This window comes from Erpetoichthys calabaricus, chromosome 14 (assembly GCF_900747795.2).
Source record: "Erpetoichthys calabaricus chromosome 14, fErpCal1.3, whole genome shotgun sequence".
Taxonomy (NCBI): Eukaryota; Metazoa; Chordata; class Cladistia; order Polypteriformes; family Polypteridae; genus Erpetoichthys; species Erpetoichthys calabaricus.
Window position 1 is genome coordinate 83,085,615 of NC_041407.2, and position 21,147 is coordinate 83,106,761.

The window sequence follows — 21,147 nt, forward strand, 5'->3', positions numbered from 1 at the left end:
TTTTTTTTCCCAATGCTCTCATTAGGTTTTACAAGGTTTCTTGACATGTTCTTGGTAAAACAGCATTGTTTTTTCTTCTTTTTAAACTATATTCTTATAATTACATTGCTAATCTGGAGATTTGACAAGATCATATACTTGTTTAAAATGAATCCCAGAATTTGTACAGTACAAGTTGATTTTTTTCCCCCCAATATAAAATAGGCGTAAAGATCTTGGAGCAACTGTGAATTCAGCTCATGTTCTCTCATTACCAAAATTGACTTTAGACTAGGATTTTCTTATGTACCCTTTGAAAGCCCTTATACCTCAGGGCAGCTTAAGCTTTTTGTCACTTGTCACTACTTTGGATCCCTTTTCAACCGTGGCCTAAATTTAACATGCAGTCAGTTATAGCATGTGTCTCTACCATACAGGTCCTGTGATAAATGCAATAGTACAATTCTAACATATTATGAAAGGCTATTATTTCTTTCAATTAACTCTTAACTTTGCATTTTCTTGGCCAGCATTCTAATCTACTCTATGTACCCTAATTTTGTAAATTGCCAATAGCAAAGATATCTGCCAAAAAAATGTCTTCTGCTGTGCTGCAGAGAAAATGTCTGTCGAGTTTAGTAAGCTCTTTTGTTATTAGATTTATTTTTTCAGCTGTTATTTTTAATACTGTATATTTTTCCTAACCTGCCTCAGACACCCACACACTTATTTTCTGCCAGACAACAATTAATTTTAAAAAACCCTATCAAAATAACAAACTATAAATGTAAAAAAAGAATATTAAAGCTATTTGCCTTAATTGAAGACTGTAGTATCAAAACATACAGCATTACATTGAAAATGATACAAAGAGATATAATTTTTAAACCCATCTGGCAGATGGCTTGGTTTTCATTATGCTAAATAATTTCTGATGTCTTCCTTTACCTAAAGTGTCAATATTTTGTGTGTGTTTGTTTATTTGTGGAAACAAATTTTTTTAGTCTATATTATATTTGTACCTGTATGAGTGTGCAAGTAAGCATGAATGCTTATCCAGTGTTGATTCCTGCTTTGCACTTGATACTACCAAAATAGATTCTGCTTCTTTATGACATTATAATATGCAGGTTTAATAAATTCATTAAAAAGATAAGTTTTTATTTTTTTTTAATTGACAATACACTGAGAATTGCAGTAAGACTGCACAAATTTAATACAGTTCTACCTTGCCTGAAGAAGGGGCCTGAGTTGCCTCGAAAGCTTGCATATTGTAATCTTTTTAGTTAGCCAATAAAAGGTGTCATTTTGCTTGGCTTTTCTCTACATTCATAATGGCTAGCACGGTACAACACCCTAGTACTACAGTTCTACCTAAAAAGACACATCAATTATGAATATTTAACCAATTTAATAAAAACATTTCTATGCATAATGAGGTTCTAATTTTACATTCTTGTCCAATTTCCTGAAACACCAGGAGAACATACAAAATGAAATAAATAAATGTCATATACACATATTTTGAGATTAGACAAACTGTGTTCTTACCCATTGGGTGGTGCAGTTAGCTGAATGTGAGTGGAGATCTGAGGGGCTGGCAAGACATTAGTGGGTAAAGCAGACACTATGGTACTACCAGAGTACTTCTTCTCTTGCTTCAAGGTGGTCTTTTCAATTTTTCGCCACTTTGCTCTCCGGTTCTGAAACCACACCTAAATTTAAAGGTGGATAAGAGTTATGGTTGCACCTTTCTAGAAGGTGGATACATACAAAATATACAAACTGGCCTCTTCCTTCATCACATGTCACTTATTCATTGTTAATGTACTAAATATTTTGCAATTTAATTGTATCTACTGTCTATGCTTAATATTATTATATATTCATACATTTATTTTCCAGAACTGCTTTTTTCCATTATAGATTCATGTGAAGCCACAGGCTGTCCTTACTGTATTGGCCATATAGAAGTAAATAACCAGGGTGGCATTTCTGTTGGTTGCAAGGCATACTCAGGCATCAATTGATCACTCTATTCAAGAAAAGCCTTCCCCTAAAACAAAGTAACATCCATGGATCTACTGTATAGTGATAGTATGCATCATTAATTCTATTAGCATAGCTAGATTAGTGATAAGTGATACAAACTGCGTTCATTTTTAGGTCTATTGGTTGAAACTCTGCCAAGCTGATCACTTTAGAAGGATTAATCAAAGAGCTTCTGTTTGTGGTGCTTTGAAGCTGAAGCTTAAATGTTTTAACTGGCGTGTTCCTGTTTATTCTGTTTCTACGTTCTAGTAGGTTTTTTTGACAACTTGCCCTAATAATGAGTACTCCCATTTACTGAGCCCATTCAGAGTCACTAGCACCTTAGGGATGTGGGAGGACACTCAGATATCTGGAGAAACCCTATGTTGACACAGGAAGATATGTGTGAACTCCACACAAGTACACAGTGTCTAGGCCAGAGTCTGAATTTAGGATTCTGGAGATGTGATGCAGCTGAGCTAGCCACTCAATCATGTCATATTAAATTGAACTAACATTACATTATTAGAGTAGGGTTTTAAATATATATGTTCTAAGTCAAAAGCATATTGCAAAAACTGGAGCAGGTTTAGTAGGTGTACACAGTCAGTGACAATTCAACAATGCACAGATGATACTGTAATGAGGCATGTCTGCTGGCACACCAGCAGCTGACAGCATAGTATCCACACATGCACTAAAACAATCTTTAGTCACCCCAAAAAGTTATGTAAATTGTTGTAGTCCTCTCTGAAATCCAGGATCACTATATTGAAGTGCTTTATTAATCTACTAGAAAAACACAGCTATCATTTAAAAGTAAGACACCATTCAGCATACAATTTAAGCCAAAACGTACTAGCAAGCAACAAACTTTCTAACTGTAGTTCATGACTCCTAATAAGAGGAGAAAGAAATAGGCATAGGCATGTAGAGATGCAGGACTTTTACAATCCTACCATAATTCTTTGTGGTGTAACACCTATGGAAGCAGCAATATGTTTTCTCTTGTCTCCATCAGGGTAGTGATCCTCCTGAAACATCCGTTCAAGCTCTTCTAACTGTTCTACACAAAAAGATTTGGTCAAGAGAAAGAGAAGCAAAGACTGTCAAGTATTGTTAGATGTTCAAAACAAACCTAAAGATATTGTGAGAAAACTTTCCTCATTCCCCAAACAAATTTAAACATTCAAAAACCTAACATGACATAGTCAGAGTAATTTGGTTGGGGGGAATAGGGGAATCAAAGCAATAAATAAAGTTTACAGTTGCATTAAAAACTTCACTTAAAAATCCAATAAACTACAGTGTACCTGTACAAAACTAGGCAACTCACTGCCCATGTTATACATTTTAAAATCTTACCAGGTGAATATAATGTTCTTGTTTTCTTCTTTGGTGCAGGAGGCATAGGTACACCTTCTGTTGTTTCATCATGCTTTATTGTGTCACTCTGTTCATCAAGAGATCCTTCCTCTAAAAGTGAATTAACACCCGTGGATCTATAGTGGGAGTAACCACCCTTAATTCTGTTAGCATAGCGAGTGTAGCGACGGGTGGCATAAACAGGGTTAATTTTAAGGTCCACTGGTTGAAATTCTGCCAGGCTGATCACTTTAGAAGGAATAATCAAAGAGCTGCTGTTTGTGGTGCTTTGAGGTTGCAACTTAATATTTTCACTATCATCCTCCTGTTCATGCTCACTTTCTAAGTTCTGGTAGGTTCTTTTGACACCTTGAATCATCTCCTGCTTTTCATGATGTTCAGTGTACAGGCCTATAGAAGTCTGTGAAGAGTATGATGTGGGCAAGTGAGAAAATGCATCTTCTGTAGAATCATTCCTGTCAAAGAACTCTTGCATGCGATTACAAACTGTCACATAATTTACATGGCACTCGGGTGGAACAGTCTCTTGTTCTGGAAACTGTTCAGTTTCCTGAGGAGTTTCTGGATCTTCAACCTGAAGTACACAAAAGCCTTCTTCTGAAGAAACCATAGCAGGCTCCTCTTCCTCACCTGTCTCAAGGACCTCAATGGGGTCACTATTAATAATGACAGTATGGAAAGTTGTGACAGGAGTCCTTTGAGGTTGGTTTAGCTGTCCTGCCTCTTCATCCTTATCCTGTATAACCTCACGTTCATCATCATCATTTACTTCCACTTCATCTCTTTCGTCCTCCTCCTCGTCTGCCTCTTCCACCTTATCCTCATCCTCTTGTAGTTCCTCACATGATGTTTGCAACACCTCATTTCCCACTTTGCTGCTCTCCTCCTCACTTTCCAGCTGCTCATTGCAAAGTAAATCACCTTGGCCTATAAAAAGAGAGGGGAAAAAAAACACATCATAATAGGAATGACAGCAAGACAAGAAATCAGAGAAACTTACAGAAAAACCAGAACAAAATAGAATTAGAATGACTTTAACCTGAAATTATTCTGCCAATTCATATAATATTTACATTAAGTTATGCTGATGTTAATTTACAGTAGTTATGTAAATGGCTAACAAAGAAGTCTCGAAGGGATAAATATGCAACCAATTACACCCTCCCAAATGCTTAAAGAATTAAAAAAAAAAAAAATAATACAGAAAATGGGATTTTCCTGCTGCAAGTGCCTATGTTAAAAAAGGTTGACAAAAGCTATGAAGGAACACGTGTGGTCAGCAGCAATGGTTAGGAACATGGTGGCATTCAAATGAAACACAATTTGTATGAAGTGGCCTAATATGTACCAAGAAAACATTGCCTACACCATTACATGATCATGCCTGTGATCCACACTGGGAAAATGGATGGATTTACACTATAATCAACCACCTATACCATCAACACAAGGCGGGATGGATCCATTGGTTCATGCTGCTTATGCCAACCCTTCACCAATTCCAGGATCTGCAAAGTGTAGCATAAATAAAGGTTTGGCAGGCAATGCATTACTTTTCCAAACTTCACTCATCAAGTTTTGCAAATAACATTCCCACTGAGGCTTCATCCTCCCATTTTTAGGCGACAGGAACAGAACCAAGCATGGTGTTCTACTGCCATTAACCCTCTGCTGTAAGGTGCAATGTGCTATACGTTTAAGATGGTAATCATCACACTTCTATAGCAAAATTCCATTATTTATTTGAGTATTTATAGCCTTTGTTTCTTTGAACAAATCTGGTAATTCTCCTCTGACCTTTGTCAGTAACAAGATCTCTTAGCAAATAGAATTGCTGATCACTAAGTTTTTTGCTTACTGCACCATTCTCTGTAAATTCTAGAGATTATAGTGAAGGAATACTGTATCTTAGTCAACGGAGTGGCCTCTGATGATGAAACCCACCTCGCCTGGCACCAACAATCATACTAATGTCACCAAAGTCACCGAGTTCACATCTTCTCCAATCAAAAGTATGCTCATAAATCACAAACTCTTTACCATGTCTGTATACTGTATATATTGACTTTTAGTCACATGATTTGCTAGTTAGAGGAGTTGGTTACTTGTATTACACAGCCAGGGTACCTAATAATGTTTGATTGTCTAGAAAACCGTAAAAACCATTAAGTACATAAAGCTCTGTAAGGATATTATCATTGTTTTCTAAAAAAAAAAAAAAAAAAATAGCAGAAAGGTATTCAGGTTCATATATTTATCTGTGGAAATAAATCTTATTTACAATGAAAAATATATTCTAAGTGGTTTTACAAAACACAGCAGGAAATACATGTATACATTTATAGACTCATTATTGTCAAGTGTAGAATACAGTAACATTCTTATTTGCATGTGTTAATTAACATTCATCGGATAGGCACCTTCTGGCAGAGTGAACAGTAAACAGAACTAACTTATCCTAGAAACTTCGGTCTTCTTTATATAAATGCGTAAATGTACAGTAGAGAGGTAATTGCAGAAAACCACTCTAATTAAGCAGTAATTAAAGCCTCATTTCTGAATACCCCCTAATGCTTATTTTCTTAGCCTGCATTAACTGCTCTAAAATACTCTGCCATTTTAATAATTTAATTTAATGAGCAATTACATATTCCCCTAATGAATAATCATATTATATTGTCAACTAAAGAATTTTAGAAATTCAGTATTTGTCTAGTTTGTCAAGATAAGCAGAAGCCATTACTTTAACCTATCCTGAAAGCATTTAAGAATCATTGAACAGTGTATCTTAAAGGTGCAAATGATAGTCAATATATTTACATATTTTTAGTAAAATGGTAATGTTTGCTTGCAACATTACTCACCACCTAACTGGTAAGTGTCTTAGAACTATAAAGGAAAAGGTTAGCAGGTTTCTCAGAACGTGCGAGGAGGTTCCAGCCTTGAACCCAATATTAACAGGAAAAGCTCCAGCAAACCACCCCCCGCTAAGAATGTTGTGTCTAAATTGGATGAAGAAGGCTTGAGAATATTATGTATGTCATGTGGAACAGGCATGGATATTCTCTCCATATTCCATTTTTCTCTGGATTTTTTTTTTCCAATCCATATCTCAAATATGAAGACTCTTGGTTAACCGATTAGGCTGCAAGAATTTTATTGGTTAATTTTATTAATAACATCACTGTTATTATAGGGCTGCTCTGAAATTACTTGTGATGAATTTGCATATATTAGTCAGGCTGTCATATTGATCAAACGGTATAGCCTAAATAATGTGAAACTAAAAATAAAAAAAAGTAGTGGTATTTGAACTTTAAGTCAGCAAAAAAACACTCTTTGTATATCAATGGGAAGGATTTAGAGGTACTGAAAAGTTTCAAATTTCACTTGTGCCACCATTTTTAACACTCTAACATGGAAGATCAACACATTCCTTATGGTCAAGAGGGCTCACCATTTTACAAGTAGCAAAACATGTTGTGACCTTTACTGTCATTGTGTGGCATGGCAATATTTCAGCAGTGGACAAGAGGCAGCTAGATAGGGTGGCAGGTGGAGTCTAGAATCCTAGGATGTCATTTCCAAACTGTGGATTCATTTTAACCATCCAGACAGAAATGTGAAGTCTGAAAAGTTACTCATTGTCTATCTGGTAAATGGCTCAGATCCATCAAGACTCAAGGCTACTGTGTTTCTCAGACAGTTACTTGCAACATTCATTAACTTAACACTTTCACCTTAGAGTTTTCTGAATTAAAACTGATGAGTGTTTTAACTTGTCTGTTTGTGGGCTGTTGGGATGTGATGAATACTGTTGTCCTAATGTTGTAATTTTGTATTGATTATTTGTATAAGCAGCACAAAATCAAATAAGCCCTGTGATAGACTAACATTCTTATTCTACCACTGTTGCTGGTATATGCATTAGCTCCTCGTGATGCTGAACCTGAAAAGCATAAGAAAAACATTCTACCACTACATTGTACTACAGAGGTTCAAGTATTTACTTGGGCTGTAATGAACAGTTTTTAGATGGTTTTATATTGTATATTTTTCAATACATACTGACAACTGAAGAAAAACACTCATTTTATGTTACTGCAATCAGTTGTTTATGTGTAACAAATTGCTAATAACAAATGACACTGACAATTTAATTTATAGAAAAGATATGGATAAATTATTATAACCAAAAAAAAAAATTCCAGTAGGATCCAAAATAAAATTGATACCTTAATGTGTTTTCAGATAGCTACATAGTTGAGCAGAAGTCCTAAAAAAAGGCATGGTATATTCAATTTTTCAATAGCTATAGCTCATCATGTTGACAAAGGTGCATCTATTACTGGTCCACACAGTTTGGTGCAGTTTTTTATTCCTTTTCCCATGTGGCTTTGACAGTCCACATCAATCACTCCCTAACTTCGGACTTAATGTAGGGAAACCACATTAACCAAACACATAAAAATTAAAACAGATTTTCAAAGGACACGTCTGAGATGGAGACTAAAAACTCTGCATGTTTAGAAGAAGTACAACATTAGCCTTTAAGTTTCTCCTGCCTTCTCCCAGGGAACTCTAATCACTGGGACCCAGTTCTCTAGCTATCGCCACTCACCACTTTTTCACAGGTTCTCTAAAGATGATGCGCTCACATTCAGAGAAGTGTGCTTTAATTCTTTAACAACTACAAGATCATATTTATGTAGAACTACAAACCACTACTCCTTTTTAAACATATTGCTGAATTTCTTAGTACCTTAACTGATGATTGTTGGGTGGAGTGCATGAGGGGATAAGAGGTACGCAATGGTCCTTTGACCAGCCTACTACCAGGGGTGTAGCACTAGCAGTGGTATAGTTTCCTGCACCAGAGGACTGATTAACTACAACTGAGGAAGCCATTTGCTTGTTCTTGGCATTGGTCTCTGACAAAGAGATGCTATTATGGTTTTGAGTGTTCTGTTAAGTTCATTTTTCCCCATACTTGATAATCCCTTAAGGTTACCCAATTCCCATGTTTAAGTTTAAAATGTTTTGGAACCTCCAGCCCACAACAAATCAGTAAGTCAGTAATCCAGATCTTCATTTAACTGAACCAAATGATCCAATTCACTTAAAAAAACACCACAATACATATGACAAAATTAGTAGCATTAATTGTCGGCCATAAAAAAAAATAAAAATAAATAAATAATCACAGAATACAGACAGAGAGGTAAGGAGCATGCTGTGTGCTCCCTGTATGGAGTTTACATGTTCTCCTCCTCATCTCCATGTGGGTTTTCTTCCAGTTGGTCTGACCTCCTGTCACAGTCCAAATACATACAAGTTAGGTGAAATGGTGTTGATAAATTGTTCCTAGTGTGTCTGTGTGTTCATACTGCAATGGACTGACACCCTGTTGAGGTGATGTTCCTGCCTTGCGCCCAGTGATAGCTGGAATAGGCTCCAGCTGCTCAACAACCCTGCCCTGGATAAAGCAGGTTAGGAAAATGGATGGATGAATACAGACATTAGTGTCAAGCAGAGGTATAAAATCAGGTTGCCTGAAAAATTTTCATTATGCCTTTAAAACCTTGATTGTGTTTGTTACATAAATGTGATGAAACCAAAAATCCAAATATATATTACTTTACTGTAAGGTTTATACAGCACTACACACCTACTTTCCAGGTCTTTCAGATGTTGTTCCACAGAAGAAAATGGTTTTATCAATATAAAAGTATTCAAATCTCTCCAAGGACTATTCGCTTTTGAAATGCAGTTGAAAACATAGGACCTTGAAATGGAACTGTCCCTTGGTACTGATGACTTAAGTCTTCACCATACTGTTGTTCCCCATTTTCAGTTCCCAATATCCGACTTATACGTCCAAGGAGCTGAAAATTGAAGGAACTTGCAAGAACACAAGACAGTGGGTTTGCAATGTAGCAGATCTTGGCATTTCTTCCCAATAGTCCACACAAGAGAATTAGTATTCATCAAGATCATGGCTACAGCCTTTGGAAACTTGTGTACCAAATGATGATCTCTTCTTTCATCGGTTATGTATGTTTGTTAATGGCTGGCCTCTTCAGTATGCATGCTTGATAGACATACTGAAGCACTTGAAGTTGCTCATATCTGTCCGATTACTTCCATTGCACCTTTCTTTAAGGTTCGCACCTCAGGCCAAAATTGAAACAGCAGTTATATCTTTTTTTGGCTGCTGGAAAAGACTAGTGTCAAGTACCTCGTACTTGTTAGCATGTACCCTGATGTCCGCTCTCAGTAACAGAAATATGGCAAGAATTTAGTCTTCCAGAATGTATTTCACTGGATTTCGCATTCTGCAATTCTGCTTATAGAGGAAGATGGTCACTCCTATGGCTTATGTGCATGGCAAGGTCCTTCTTCTTTTGGAGTTTCTTAGAACTATCAGCCACAATGGTCCACAGACTCCATTGCTTTCATGTAAACATAGAATCCATGTCAAAGACCAACTGTAGTATTAACACTTGTACCCATATTGGGACAGTTAAAGCAGAGAGGATTCTGCCCAAAATTGTTTTAGTCTTCCTTGTAGCTCCTCTCTTCGTTGGATGGTCAGAGCTTCTTAGAATCTTCCATAAAAGGTCCATACAATTAGAGAGCTAGCTGTTTTCATAAAACCTTGCACTCCTGCTGCTAGTCTCAGACTGCATGGACTGAGGATGCATTTAACTAGCTTCTCTTTCACCGTTTCAGATTTCCATTTTGGACACATAAGTGGAAGAACAAGCATCTTCATTATCTGCCTTGTAGTTTGTGGAGAGAAATGCCTCCAGGAGGACCTTCTTAAACTAAGACCAGTCTGCTACAGGTTTCTCAGAGGCAAACCACAAGTTCTGACAGGAAGTAAGCAGGGAAGCAATGGGTTTTCTATGACTCAAGAGGTTTAATGTCAATATTAACTGTTTTTTTAACAAACTTAAGATATTCTGTTTTTGAGAGCCAAACGCTTTAGAAAACCCAGCCAAAAAAAAAACAAAAAACGTAGACTAATGCAAGCTGATCACAACTAACGGTTTTATCCAATGGAGATATCTGCAGTCTAGAAGCTATTTAGGTTAATCCTGTTTAAGACTTTCTCCCTGTACTGGTCCCACCTTATCAGTCAAAATGCAATCTTTAGATCCTGGACCAGTATTGTTGTGTTAATATATTCTTTAGAAGCAGGGTTTGAAGATAACCCTGATCCCTTCTTCTCAAAAAAAAAAAAAAAAAAAAAAAAAAAAAAAAAAATGTACCTGCTTCTGTGATTTCACACACTAGGGCAGGTCAGCTATGGGAGGTTTTATTTATTTTCATAACATCAATTTCTGTTCTATAGTGAGATGCTTATTTGGGATCCAGATATGTATAAAACCCAGCTGTGCATGTTGACACATTAACTTGGAAATAACTATATTAGTACAGAAACATTACAAATACTGCGGTTTCTCTTCTCTCCTTGTCAGCAATAATTGAACCTGGGATTTAAATGGTTATTAATAATGGCACTAACAACAGATAAAGATGCAGAGGATATATTAAAACAAAAATAGACAGCAAAACTGAACATTATTTCACTTATGAATGAATGAATGCAGTGATTAAATGTTATATGTAAGAAACACACACAAAAGCTGTTTCACATTAATAATAAACAGTTCTAGAATATATATGTTTATGTTATGGTCAATAATGGAAATTGGAAATTTTTAAAATTCTATCTATCACATCCCAAATAAAGAAGGAGTACCTCAATGTCCATATAGACCTCAGTTAGCTAACCATTTGCTGATTGCTCACATGGAAATGTGTTGTATTGTTCAGCAACTCCAACGTGTTGTGTAGTCACAGAATCCTTTTTCTACTTCTCTGCAGTGATTCAGGAGTCCTCTTTAAAATTTGTTTTGAAATCACCAGATTCCTTGCTAATAACTTATAATATCAACTGTTTACTCCTTCCTTCTCTCATCCCCTTCTTTTCTTCCACTTCCTGTTTGTTTTTCTGCAGAGGATTTAAAGCCTTGCAGATGACATCAGTTACTGCCTGACTTCAAGAATGGCAACCACGGAAGAACAAAAGGCACATTAATTGAATACTGCGACACAGATAGAAAAACAATGGAAACACCATGTAACATTACCATAAACTTACATCTTGAATTTAATAAAATTCAGTTATATTTAAAAAATGAAATGTGGATGAGTGAAAATTGTGTAAATATGAAATGTAGCTATCTTAGTGGGTGGTAATTCTACAAATATTATAGCAAACTCATCACATTTGCCCACTTTTGTCATGACCTTCAAGAACAGAATTTTTTTTCATAGTTTAGATGGTTTAAAAAAATTCAGGACTTGGAAAAAACTAGTTCATTAGCCTGTATGAGGCAGAACAGGTAATTGTTGTGGTGCGATGTCAGACAGTTCAAATCATATATTAAGAATGCTAGAGTTAATTGAAAATCCATTTAGCAAGGATCACATAACTAGGACTATTTAAATCATCCATTTGACAAACAGTTGTAAATGGCTTAGAACCACCTCATCATGTTAAAGAAAACATTAATCTATATTAACTTTCATGGTCTTTTTCATGACATGCAATATAATGTATGCTGTTACTAAGTGAAACTTGCTTATTTTCTCCAGACATTGTATTTAATAGCCACTGCTACCTACATAATTAGCGTGTAAGGTTTGCTCATCATTAACATATTGCCTTACCTTATTTCTAATCCAAATATGCCAATTCCTAGAAACCCTTATCTGCTTTCTTATAAACAACTAGACATTAAGCCCGTTACAATAATGGGCGCTAGAATAGTAGTGCATAAACATTAGTAGGTACAGTCTATATTAAATGGCAAAGGACCGTCTATTTTCTGTTACAGTAATACTGGCTTGTATGTGGCTGTAATATGCGTCACTGTATTGTGTGCCTTTAATTTTCTCTCACAGTAATACGTCTCTCCAGCAAATATTTTAATCTGTGCTGGCGTGCAGCTGATTATTGTATGTATGGCGTCTCCCCAGCAACGGATTTTATGTGCGTGAAAATAAATCTACTTTTAAAAGTCATCCATCCATCCATTTTCCAACCCGCTGAATCCGAACACAGGGTCACGGGGGTCTGCTGGAGCCAATCCCAGCCAACACAGGGCACAAGGCAGGAAACAATCCTGGGCAGGGTGCCAACCCACCACAGGACACACACAAACACACCCACACACCAAGCACACACTAGGGCCAATTTAGAATCGCCAATCCACCTAACCTGCATGTCTTTGGAATGTGGGAGGAAACCGGAGCGCCTGGAGGAAACCCACGCAGACACGGGGAGAACATGCAAACTCCACGCAGGGAGGACCCGGGAATCGAACCCAGGTCCCCAGATCTCCCAACTGCGAGGCAGCAGCGCTACCCACTGCGCCACCGTGCCGCCCCTTTTAAAAGTCATCCTATTGTAATATCATGAAAATTCGTATATTTTGGAAAACACTTTATCGGGCCAAGTTTGTCAATCGCAAATCTGACATCCTCAGAGTGAACACTTACACAACAACAAACACTAATCCCACCTCTTTGGGGAAGCTGGTCTCCGCGTCTCAGTACCCGATTGGATTTTTCGTGCGTTATGTTTTAGGTCTTACCTCATTTACCGAAATCCAATTGGATCGGCCGCGTGATATTTTATAGGTCCCGCCATCTCTGTCTTGTGTGACGTGTCAGGCGGCCTTTGAAGCGTCACACCGTGCCCCGCGCATGCGCAATTCACCAGAAGACACACACACACACATGGACACATGGACGCACACAGGGATTTTATTAAAGAGGATATTCTTCACTTTTCCTAAAATTGTGTAAAAGTCTGAATAAAACGCATTTAAAAGGCCTTTTAAATTTGTTTCCAAATGACCAGGAATGAGGGGCGGCTTTATTGAAGTACTAGGAGTTCAAAATCAGAAATGGATAAGATACTCTTGCATGGTAGAAAAGTGTCTGCCTCACTATTCCTTGGTCTTCCAAAAAATAAAAAAAGTGTATGAAAGCCATTTTGCATTTATTCTAGTTTCCTCACGTATCTGCATCATATTATAGTTTCAAGGCAGCATTGGTGGTTAAACCACTTCTGGAAGAACACAGTGGTTACAATTTCAATGTAGTCTAGCTAACTAACAACTACTTCAAACTCAGGATTGAAAAATTCAGCTCTCTCAGTTTCTTGTTTATTTACATACAGTATGACAGACCAACATGCCTCTTCTTAAGGGAACAGTACAGCACCGTTTTTTTTTTAAGTTAAGAGTACTTCGTGTAATCTACTCTCCTTCAGACATCTCCTAAAGACCTCAGAAATATAAAATATCTGAAAAGCAAGTTGTTCAGAGAGAGAAAAAAAATCATCATCATTTAATTATTGCACTGGCTGAAAAATAAAACTGCAGCTATTATGAAACTGCTAGTGGGGAGCTGGCCAATTTCTGCTCAAAATAACAAGCAATGCAGGTGTAAATGATGCTGAACTCTGCTCATTTGGAAAATACATTAAATATGCACGTGGTGCTACCTTTTGTCAATTAAATGCGTAAAACTGCTTTTAAAAACAATTAAGTCAGTGTCTTATCAAAAGACAACTGTAAGAAACAAGTATATGTTTTGGGGGCATTAAGTACTGGCAAATAAGAGCAGAGTAGGATGGAAATTAAGTTTATGATTGAAGTACAAAAAGCCAATATTGCTTTTGCAAACATCTATTAACTCAAATCACCTGTATTGGTTAGGATGTTTGATTACAGTAAGAATTCCACTTGCTAAAGTAGCATTTGATCAGGATGTACTTCGTATTCAAAATGGCCACCATCGTGATTTTGTTATTATATTTCTCAGCCTTGTCAAGCTGATCTAACACAACTCAGCCCAACCAGTAGTGTAGCAGACCAGCAGCAAAATGCTTAATTGTTTAGGAGGCATCACATTTAGCTCCGACCCTAGATACAGTATCTACAATGGCTGCCACATTTGCTTGTAGCATTTTTTCCCCCCTCACAAAGTGCTTTAAAGAATATTATTTTCTTTTAACACTTTCACTTATGGTCTACATGCAAGAAGATTCCTTTTCCAGTTTCACATAAATTGACATAACTATAAAATGTGTTTGTATTTGCCGGAATACAGATATATTGTTTAATGAACAATCCAAACTAGAATCTCACAATCAATTTTGACTGAGAGGGACAGTTCCACTTGTCAATAATTATTTACAAGAATAACAAGAGTATAATATAATATGTAATGCATAATATAGTAAGACCATTAACCCAAAAAATGATGCTCATACTTCGAGATGTACCAAAATGTAGGTTATTTTTGTCATTAGGCAGTAGTTGGGGTGTTTTTCATCATGCATCCTTTGAACATGTAGTTTTGTTGTTGCAGAAAATGGGAGTGACTTGCACCCAAGAGTGCAATAGTGTGGCACAGGTGCAGCAACTTCTGCTGAAATCACTCACCAGTGGACCGGGTCAATTTAATGCTGTAGGATAAAAAGGAAACCTCCATGGGGTACAACCACCAAAATAAAAGCCACAGTCCAGTTTGTGTGTGTTTGAAATAAAATAAAATAAAAAAAAAAATGGATTACTAATTGCTTTCTTTAATGGGCCTGAAGGCAACATTTTAAAATCACTAACACTAAATACATATGATAATGGAAGAAAAAAAAAACAAGCAAAAAATAATAAAACCAACATGGAACCTATATATTGTGCATGATCCTTTAAATATGCTTGAGAGTCTAAGTAAAGAGAAAAAGTACTACATGCACATAAATGAATGTCGCATTTAACACTTAATACAACTTTCCATTGCTGTCAGTCTCTTAAAGTTACAGTTCACAAGAAGGTACCCTTGCTGTGTCCACACTAGCACCAGTACTATTAAATTCTCCAATTACCACTTCAGCTACTTTCAGAATATTCTGCTTTACACAGTAGGAAGGCGACTGGCAAATGAGATTTTTTTTGTAGAAGAGCTTTGGTGCCAAGTAGTTCCAAAATGTGCAAAGAAAGAGTCAGATTTATGTTACGGCTAGCAGGGGTACCTAGTACTGCCTGCAGTATAGTTGGGTCACTAAATAAATTCCCCAGGGTGATAATGATAAATGTTGGCCCCAAACCAAAATTTCACTGAGTAGACAACAACGTGCAGAGCAACTTTGCACACCTGTGTCAAATGCCAAAATTTCCTCTTGGGAGTACTTTCCCATAAAGAGTAGGTGAAGTCACAAAAATAAAGTTAACCAATTGGGGGGCAGGGGGTTAGGAAGTATCGGACCAAAACACAGCCAATAGTCATCACCTGCACAAATGGGGAATCTGTGCAGTCTGGCAGAGAAAGGTTCAACAGTGTGGATGTGCATCCCAAACAAACACACACAAAAATAAATAATTAGCTTTACAGATTAGATTGGTGTATTGCATAGCATCTCCATAAGCACCATTAAAAATACAACTTTGTAAAACTCACCTGCAGACAAGTTCCATAAAATGCATCCAGAAGTGCTGCCAGACACTCTTCTTCCATACTCTACTCATTTGCCTACTGTTATGTTTTCCATCGGACATTATTGAATCTGCCATTTTCTATGCAATTTCACTCCACAAAGATCATTTTGTAAACAGTAACATTAATTCCAGCACACTTGGCTACTTCCTTGGACTGTTACATAAAATTTATAAATTTGCACTTAAAAATCTCTTCAGAAAATGTAGTTTCTACCCTCATAGCACTAAAATGAATGAACACGGAGACAACCGTTTTAAGATATAAATCATCAATCACCTGCTCTTGTCTAGTTTAGAAAAACTAATAAAAATAATGAAATTAATAGTAAGGAAAACACATTTAAATTCTCTGTAAGCACTGTAATGTTGTTTAAATAACACATATATAATTTGAAAATCTACCCATTCACATTGTTTTTTACATTGCAGGTTAAAGCACACTGGGGATAGGGATGGAGAAAATGATAAAAGCTACAGCCATATGGAGCATTTATTTCAATGGTACATATAAATGCTTCATCGTGTCTAAATCGCAGTTTACAATGGAAAAGTCAACTAACTTTATCCAGCATGGTGCATGTTTGGCTGCCCAGTCCTTTTCAAAGAGGGCTGGAGTAGCTGCAAATGTTCATTACAGCCAGTTCCTATTTCAACTTCAGCTAAACACAGTTATTTCAATACTTCTACCCTTTAATCATGTTAATTCAAAAATTCTCATTAAAATGTATTCACACTGTATGAATTTAAAGATCTTGGTAAAGATCAAACAAGGTTATATATCAATGAAATAGTTGCTCCTCCTCCTATCACTGTGTGCACCTGGGTGAGCTCTTTGTTAAATGGTGGCTGTTTAATTAAAGGAGCAAAATGCATGAAAAGAAGTGAATTGTAAAGATGAGAATGAATATAAGTGTAACCTATTAAAATACATAATGCAAACACAAAACACAAATTGTGAAGCCATTCTGTCTACAGAATAAGAGTAGAAAAATGTCAGATAATCAAATACATTTCAATAGTACATGCTGGTACTGATTAAGTGCTAACCACTTCTACTTCTGTATCATAAGCAAGCAACGAATTAAATCACCAAACCATTTCAGACGAACTGAACAGCAAAAATATCAAACAGGTACAATTATAAAAATTTATTCAAATTTGTTAATTTACTATAAATTGAATAAATCCTATAAACCCTGGCCTGAAAAAAGAAAGCAGCTAATCACGTTTGCCTAATTGAAATAAAAGCACAAGGTGGGCTCGATCGGCCGAGGGTCTTGGGGTTCTGGAGTTTAAGTGGGTTGAGGAAGTGAATCGATAATCTGGTCAGTCTAGTCCAGTTTTACAAGTTCCATGACTCCTGCAGATCTGTATGTGTAGTGTTATTGCGAAGAAATGGATTCTAATATACATAGGCAGTGAGTGTACATGTGCCTATACAGGATAATACTGCTAACGTCTGTAATGTCAACGCCGTTACAATATCTCATATTATATATATATATATATATATATATATATATATAAAATATAACCTATATATAGGCGCTCTGTCTGTATATGCACACACCGGAGTTACTTATACAAACTTATGCGTATTATTTACAAGTTATTTTACGCAAATATGAGATATCGTTACGGCGCTCTTAGAGAACACCGACTGCAGAATTCTCGCCGAACTTGATTAACTCGCAATGGATTAAAACAAAGCAAATGAACAATTCTTAAATTGCACACAATAATTGATAAAACGACATTTTAATATGCCTCCATTTAAAAACAGGTAGAACAGAAGAGAACACGTAAATGATCCCAACTAATTATGTATTTTAAACTATGGCCATATTCGAAAAGATTGATGGGTTATTATCGGATTAAAAACAAGGATAAATTGGCCTCATTTTAAAACACTGATAAAGCGAAATGGGCTTCTATATTAACTTAATGCAATAATTACATGGAGTAAAACAATAAGGTTTCATGTCTTACCGAAATTGGCCGGCTCGTCGGCATTTTCGCTAGGCTCTACATCGCTGGAGTCCATTGCCGTAAATTTTTAGGAGGTCCTTTAACAACTTTATTTTTCTCTCTTCTATCTGGAGAATGTACTTGTTACAAGTCGTGGGCTAATCCACCGAAAGGTGGGATGAGGGAAAGGGACCGCTGAACTGTCTTAATTTTTCAACGAACAATTTAGAAAATGTGAATTATCATATTGACCGGCAACACGCGAGAGAAAAACGTGGCACGCTTTTATTTTTTTTTGGAGAGGGCGGTTTAAAAGTTGGTAAAAAGAATACAGGAGAGGGAAAGGTGGTGTCTTCCAATTTGGGGGTCACCTGCAACCCCAGGCGCACCTGCAGCGCATCAGGTGAAGGCGCGAGCGGGAACGAACTGGAACGCGTGAGGTGTGTCGTGTGCAGCGCTACGAGTGGACGCCATTCGCGCTTTGGAACCGCGACTGCACATGTTAGGTTGGTAGCTCTTGCTTAGGGGTTCTAACGAGAAATGGAAAGGAAAAAAAAACGACAGTATTGTGTCCTAAGTGGAGTCAGGATGAGGTACATAAAATGTTCATCAACAACAAAAAAAGTCGTTTGTGAAGGTCGCAATCTGCGGTTAGAGGACTCGACCATGCCTTTCTCTGGGTACAGAAGTTGATTAGGAAGGATATTCGAAATTGCAGGTTTACTTTGCTTTTAATGCACGAGCCTGAAAAAAACACTTTGTGATTTATTAAAAAAAAAAAAAAGGTAGTGTGGAAACGCTAGACAGTGAGATTTTCATTAAGCCATAAACTGCAAATAATTTCAAAGTAATTTAATACTTGTATAGAATGTGGCAACAGTGTAATTTGAATTCTCAAAGGCTTTTGTCCAACTGGTACATTTTAAGATTTGTGAAAATGACAGGAATCAGAATTTTATCGCATCTGGATTTTATAACATTTAATGCACGCTCCCAGCAAATGCCACGATCTCGGTCAGCTCAGGTATATCACTGGCTTGTTTTTTCTATATAGTAGTTTGGTTAATATAACATTACCTTTGTAAAGCTTGGCTCATTATAACTAACACCAACCAAGTCAGTATGCAACCTGGTAGTGGTGGTGGTCAGTGACCAGCTATACTTCTCTGATCACATTGCAATTACCTTTTGCTCATGCAGATTTACACATCATAGCATCCACAAGATCAGCCTCTTACCAGGTATGGAGTATGCAGAACAACATCTGACCCAGACACTGGGCTTATCACGTCTGAAATACTGCAATGCTTTATTGGCAGTGGTATCTGCATGTGCTACTAAGTAAGCCACTGTAGGTGATTCAGAATGCAGCAACAAATCTTGGGTTCAGTCAGCCATGATAGGCGCATGTCACTCGTCTTTTCAGGTCACTACACTGGCTCCATGTTGTAAGATGCATTAAGTTTAATGTAATCAAAAAGTCATCATCCATGTGTATGGAGGCACTCATGAGGTCCTATGCTGCTCCTCACCCACTCAGGACTACTAATGTAAGGTTTCTGGTGATACTAACTCCGTGTGGTATCAAGCCTCTTCATGTGTAGCTCTTAGCCCTTGAAATGAGCAACCTACCTCCATCTGAACTGCTTACCCCATCGCTGTGTTCAAGAAGTGTTTGAAGTTTCTCTTTTGTGAATATCCTTCTAGTTAAGAATGGTTTTGATGCAAGGTTTTTATAGCTGACAGGAGTCTTGTTGTGTTGCTCAGTTTGCTTTAGAGCTCTTCACTTGTGTGGTCAGTTTTGTACCCTTGTCCTGCAACATTTGATTCAAAACAGCCCCCCAGGACTAATATGTTTTTGATTATGTTGACCTCATCTGTTAAGTCATTTTGGATAAAAGCACCTGCTAGGTGAATAAATGTTAACATTCCAGCATTTCTTTGTACATACTTTAAAGCATCTTGACAAGCAGACCTTAAGATTCTGAGTTTATATTTTTTTCTAAAGTTTTAAAATAATTTGAAAAATATGAAAAAATGGCAAATTTGAATGCACTAAAACATGTAGGCACACATCTTTTACAAATTTAAAGGTGAAAAAAAAAATCGACAGGCCTCTTTTATTGTAGTTGAGGGACTTTGTCTAAAATAAACAAAATGTTAATAGCAAAGGTTAATCTCAGATGAAGGCACAGATTTCAAAGAAAACCTACAGATGCCATGTCACTTTTAAAGCTAAGGCTGCTCAGTCCTCATTTCACCACTAATGGTGTGGCTACTAGCTATTGAATGCGAGGGCTCGCTTTTGTGAGGTAATTTTAAATGTCCTTTCTTGTATTGCGATTGTGGTGTAATTGTGGGCCCTGTGAGACCTGATTAACCCTAAAGCACTACTGCCTGGATTGTTATTTTGGTGGGGTCACTCATGGCTTATGAAGATTCTGCAGAGAAACAGCAGTCCAACACTCATCTTAATGGCAGAACAGGTGGAGGGAGATGGACATTGTTTCAACGTCTGTGGTCCTGGAAGAAGGTTGCAGCAGGACTGTGACCTCCAGTTGTAGTGGCCACCTGTTTTCACCAGATCAAGGTTATTGACCCATTAAGATCGAATAGCTGCTGTTTGTGCACCAGCCATCCAACGTTATAAAATTACCTTACCAAGACTTTATTTAATATATTTGTTTTGCTAAGAACAGTCTCTACAAATCTTGTTTTTCTCATTTTCAGTAGTTTGCTTTTATAAGGATACAGTAAAAAATATAAGATTACCCGTCTATTTCCTGAGTCCAAGTTGACATTTCTTTTGTCTTTATCAGCTGAAGGTTATCCTAAAATGTTCCAGGATTAATGAAGAAATCAGATCTGGACTAGATGTCTGCATTTTAAAGGGCACACTCATGCACATACTTGGTCAATTTACAGACACCAGTTCATTTAATACATATGTATTTGGGATATGGGAGAAAATTTAAAATAGCCAGAAGAAATAGTGAATACGTGGTGAACTTCACTGAGACAGTGAGCAGACTGGCAACCAAACCCAGATCTTGCTATATTCAATAGAATTCAGTAACTCTTTCTGTGAACTTGTTTATTCTAGAGAGTTGAAGGCTGTCTCAATAAAATTTGGCACCAAGCACAAATCCCAGGACAGGAAGCAAGTCTGTCAAAAGAAGCAGCAATCTCAAACCAGACACCA

General features: G+C 36.9%; 1 protein-coding gene across 2 annotated transcripts in view; it reads right to left on the bottom strand.

Moving 5' to 3' along the window:
- The window catches only part of LOC114665214 (uncharacterized), a 35,681-nt gene extending 17,235 nt beyond the window's left edge, over positions 1-18,446 (bottom strand). For both annotated transcript variants that reach the window (XM_028819649.2, XM_028819648.2), the window contains exons 1-4: positions 17,967-18,446; positions 3,376-4,323; positions 2,970-3,076; positions 1,531-1,694 (exon numbers count right to left, since the gene is read on the bottom strand). In XM_028819649.2, coding sequence (XP_028675482.1) covers positions 1,531-1,694; positions 2,970-3,076; positions 3,376-4,323; positions 17,967-18,021 — 1,274 coding nt within the window. In that variant the 5' untranslated portion in view covers positions 18,022-18,446. The remainder of the gene's footprint in view (positions 1-1,530; positions 1,695-2,969; positions 3,077-3,375; positions 4,324-17,966) is intronic.
- Positions 18,447-21,147: the final 2,701 nt, after the last annotated feature.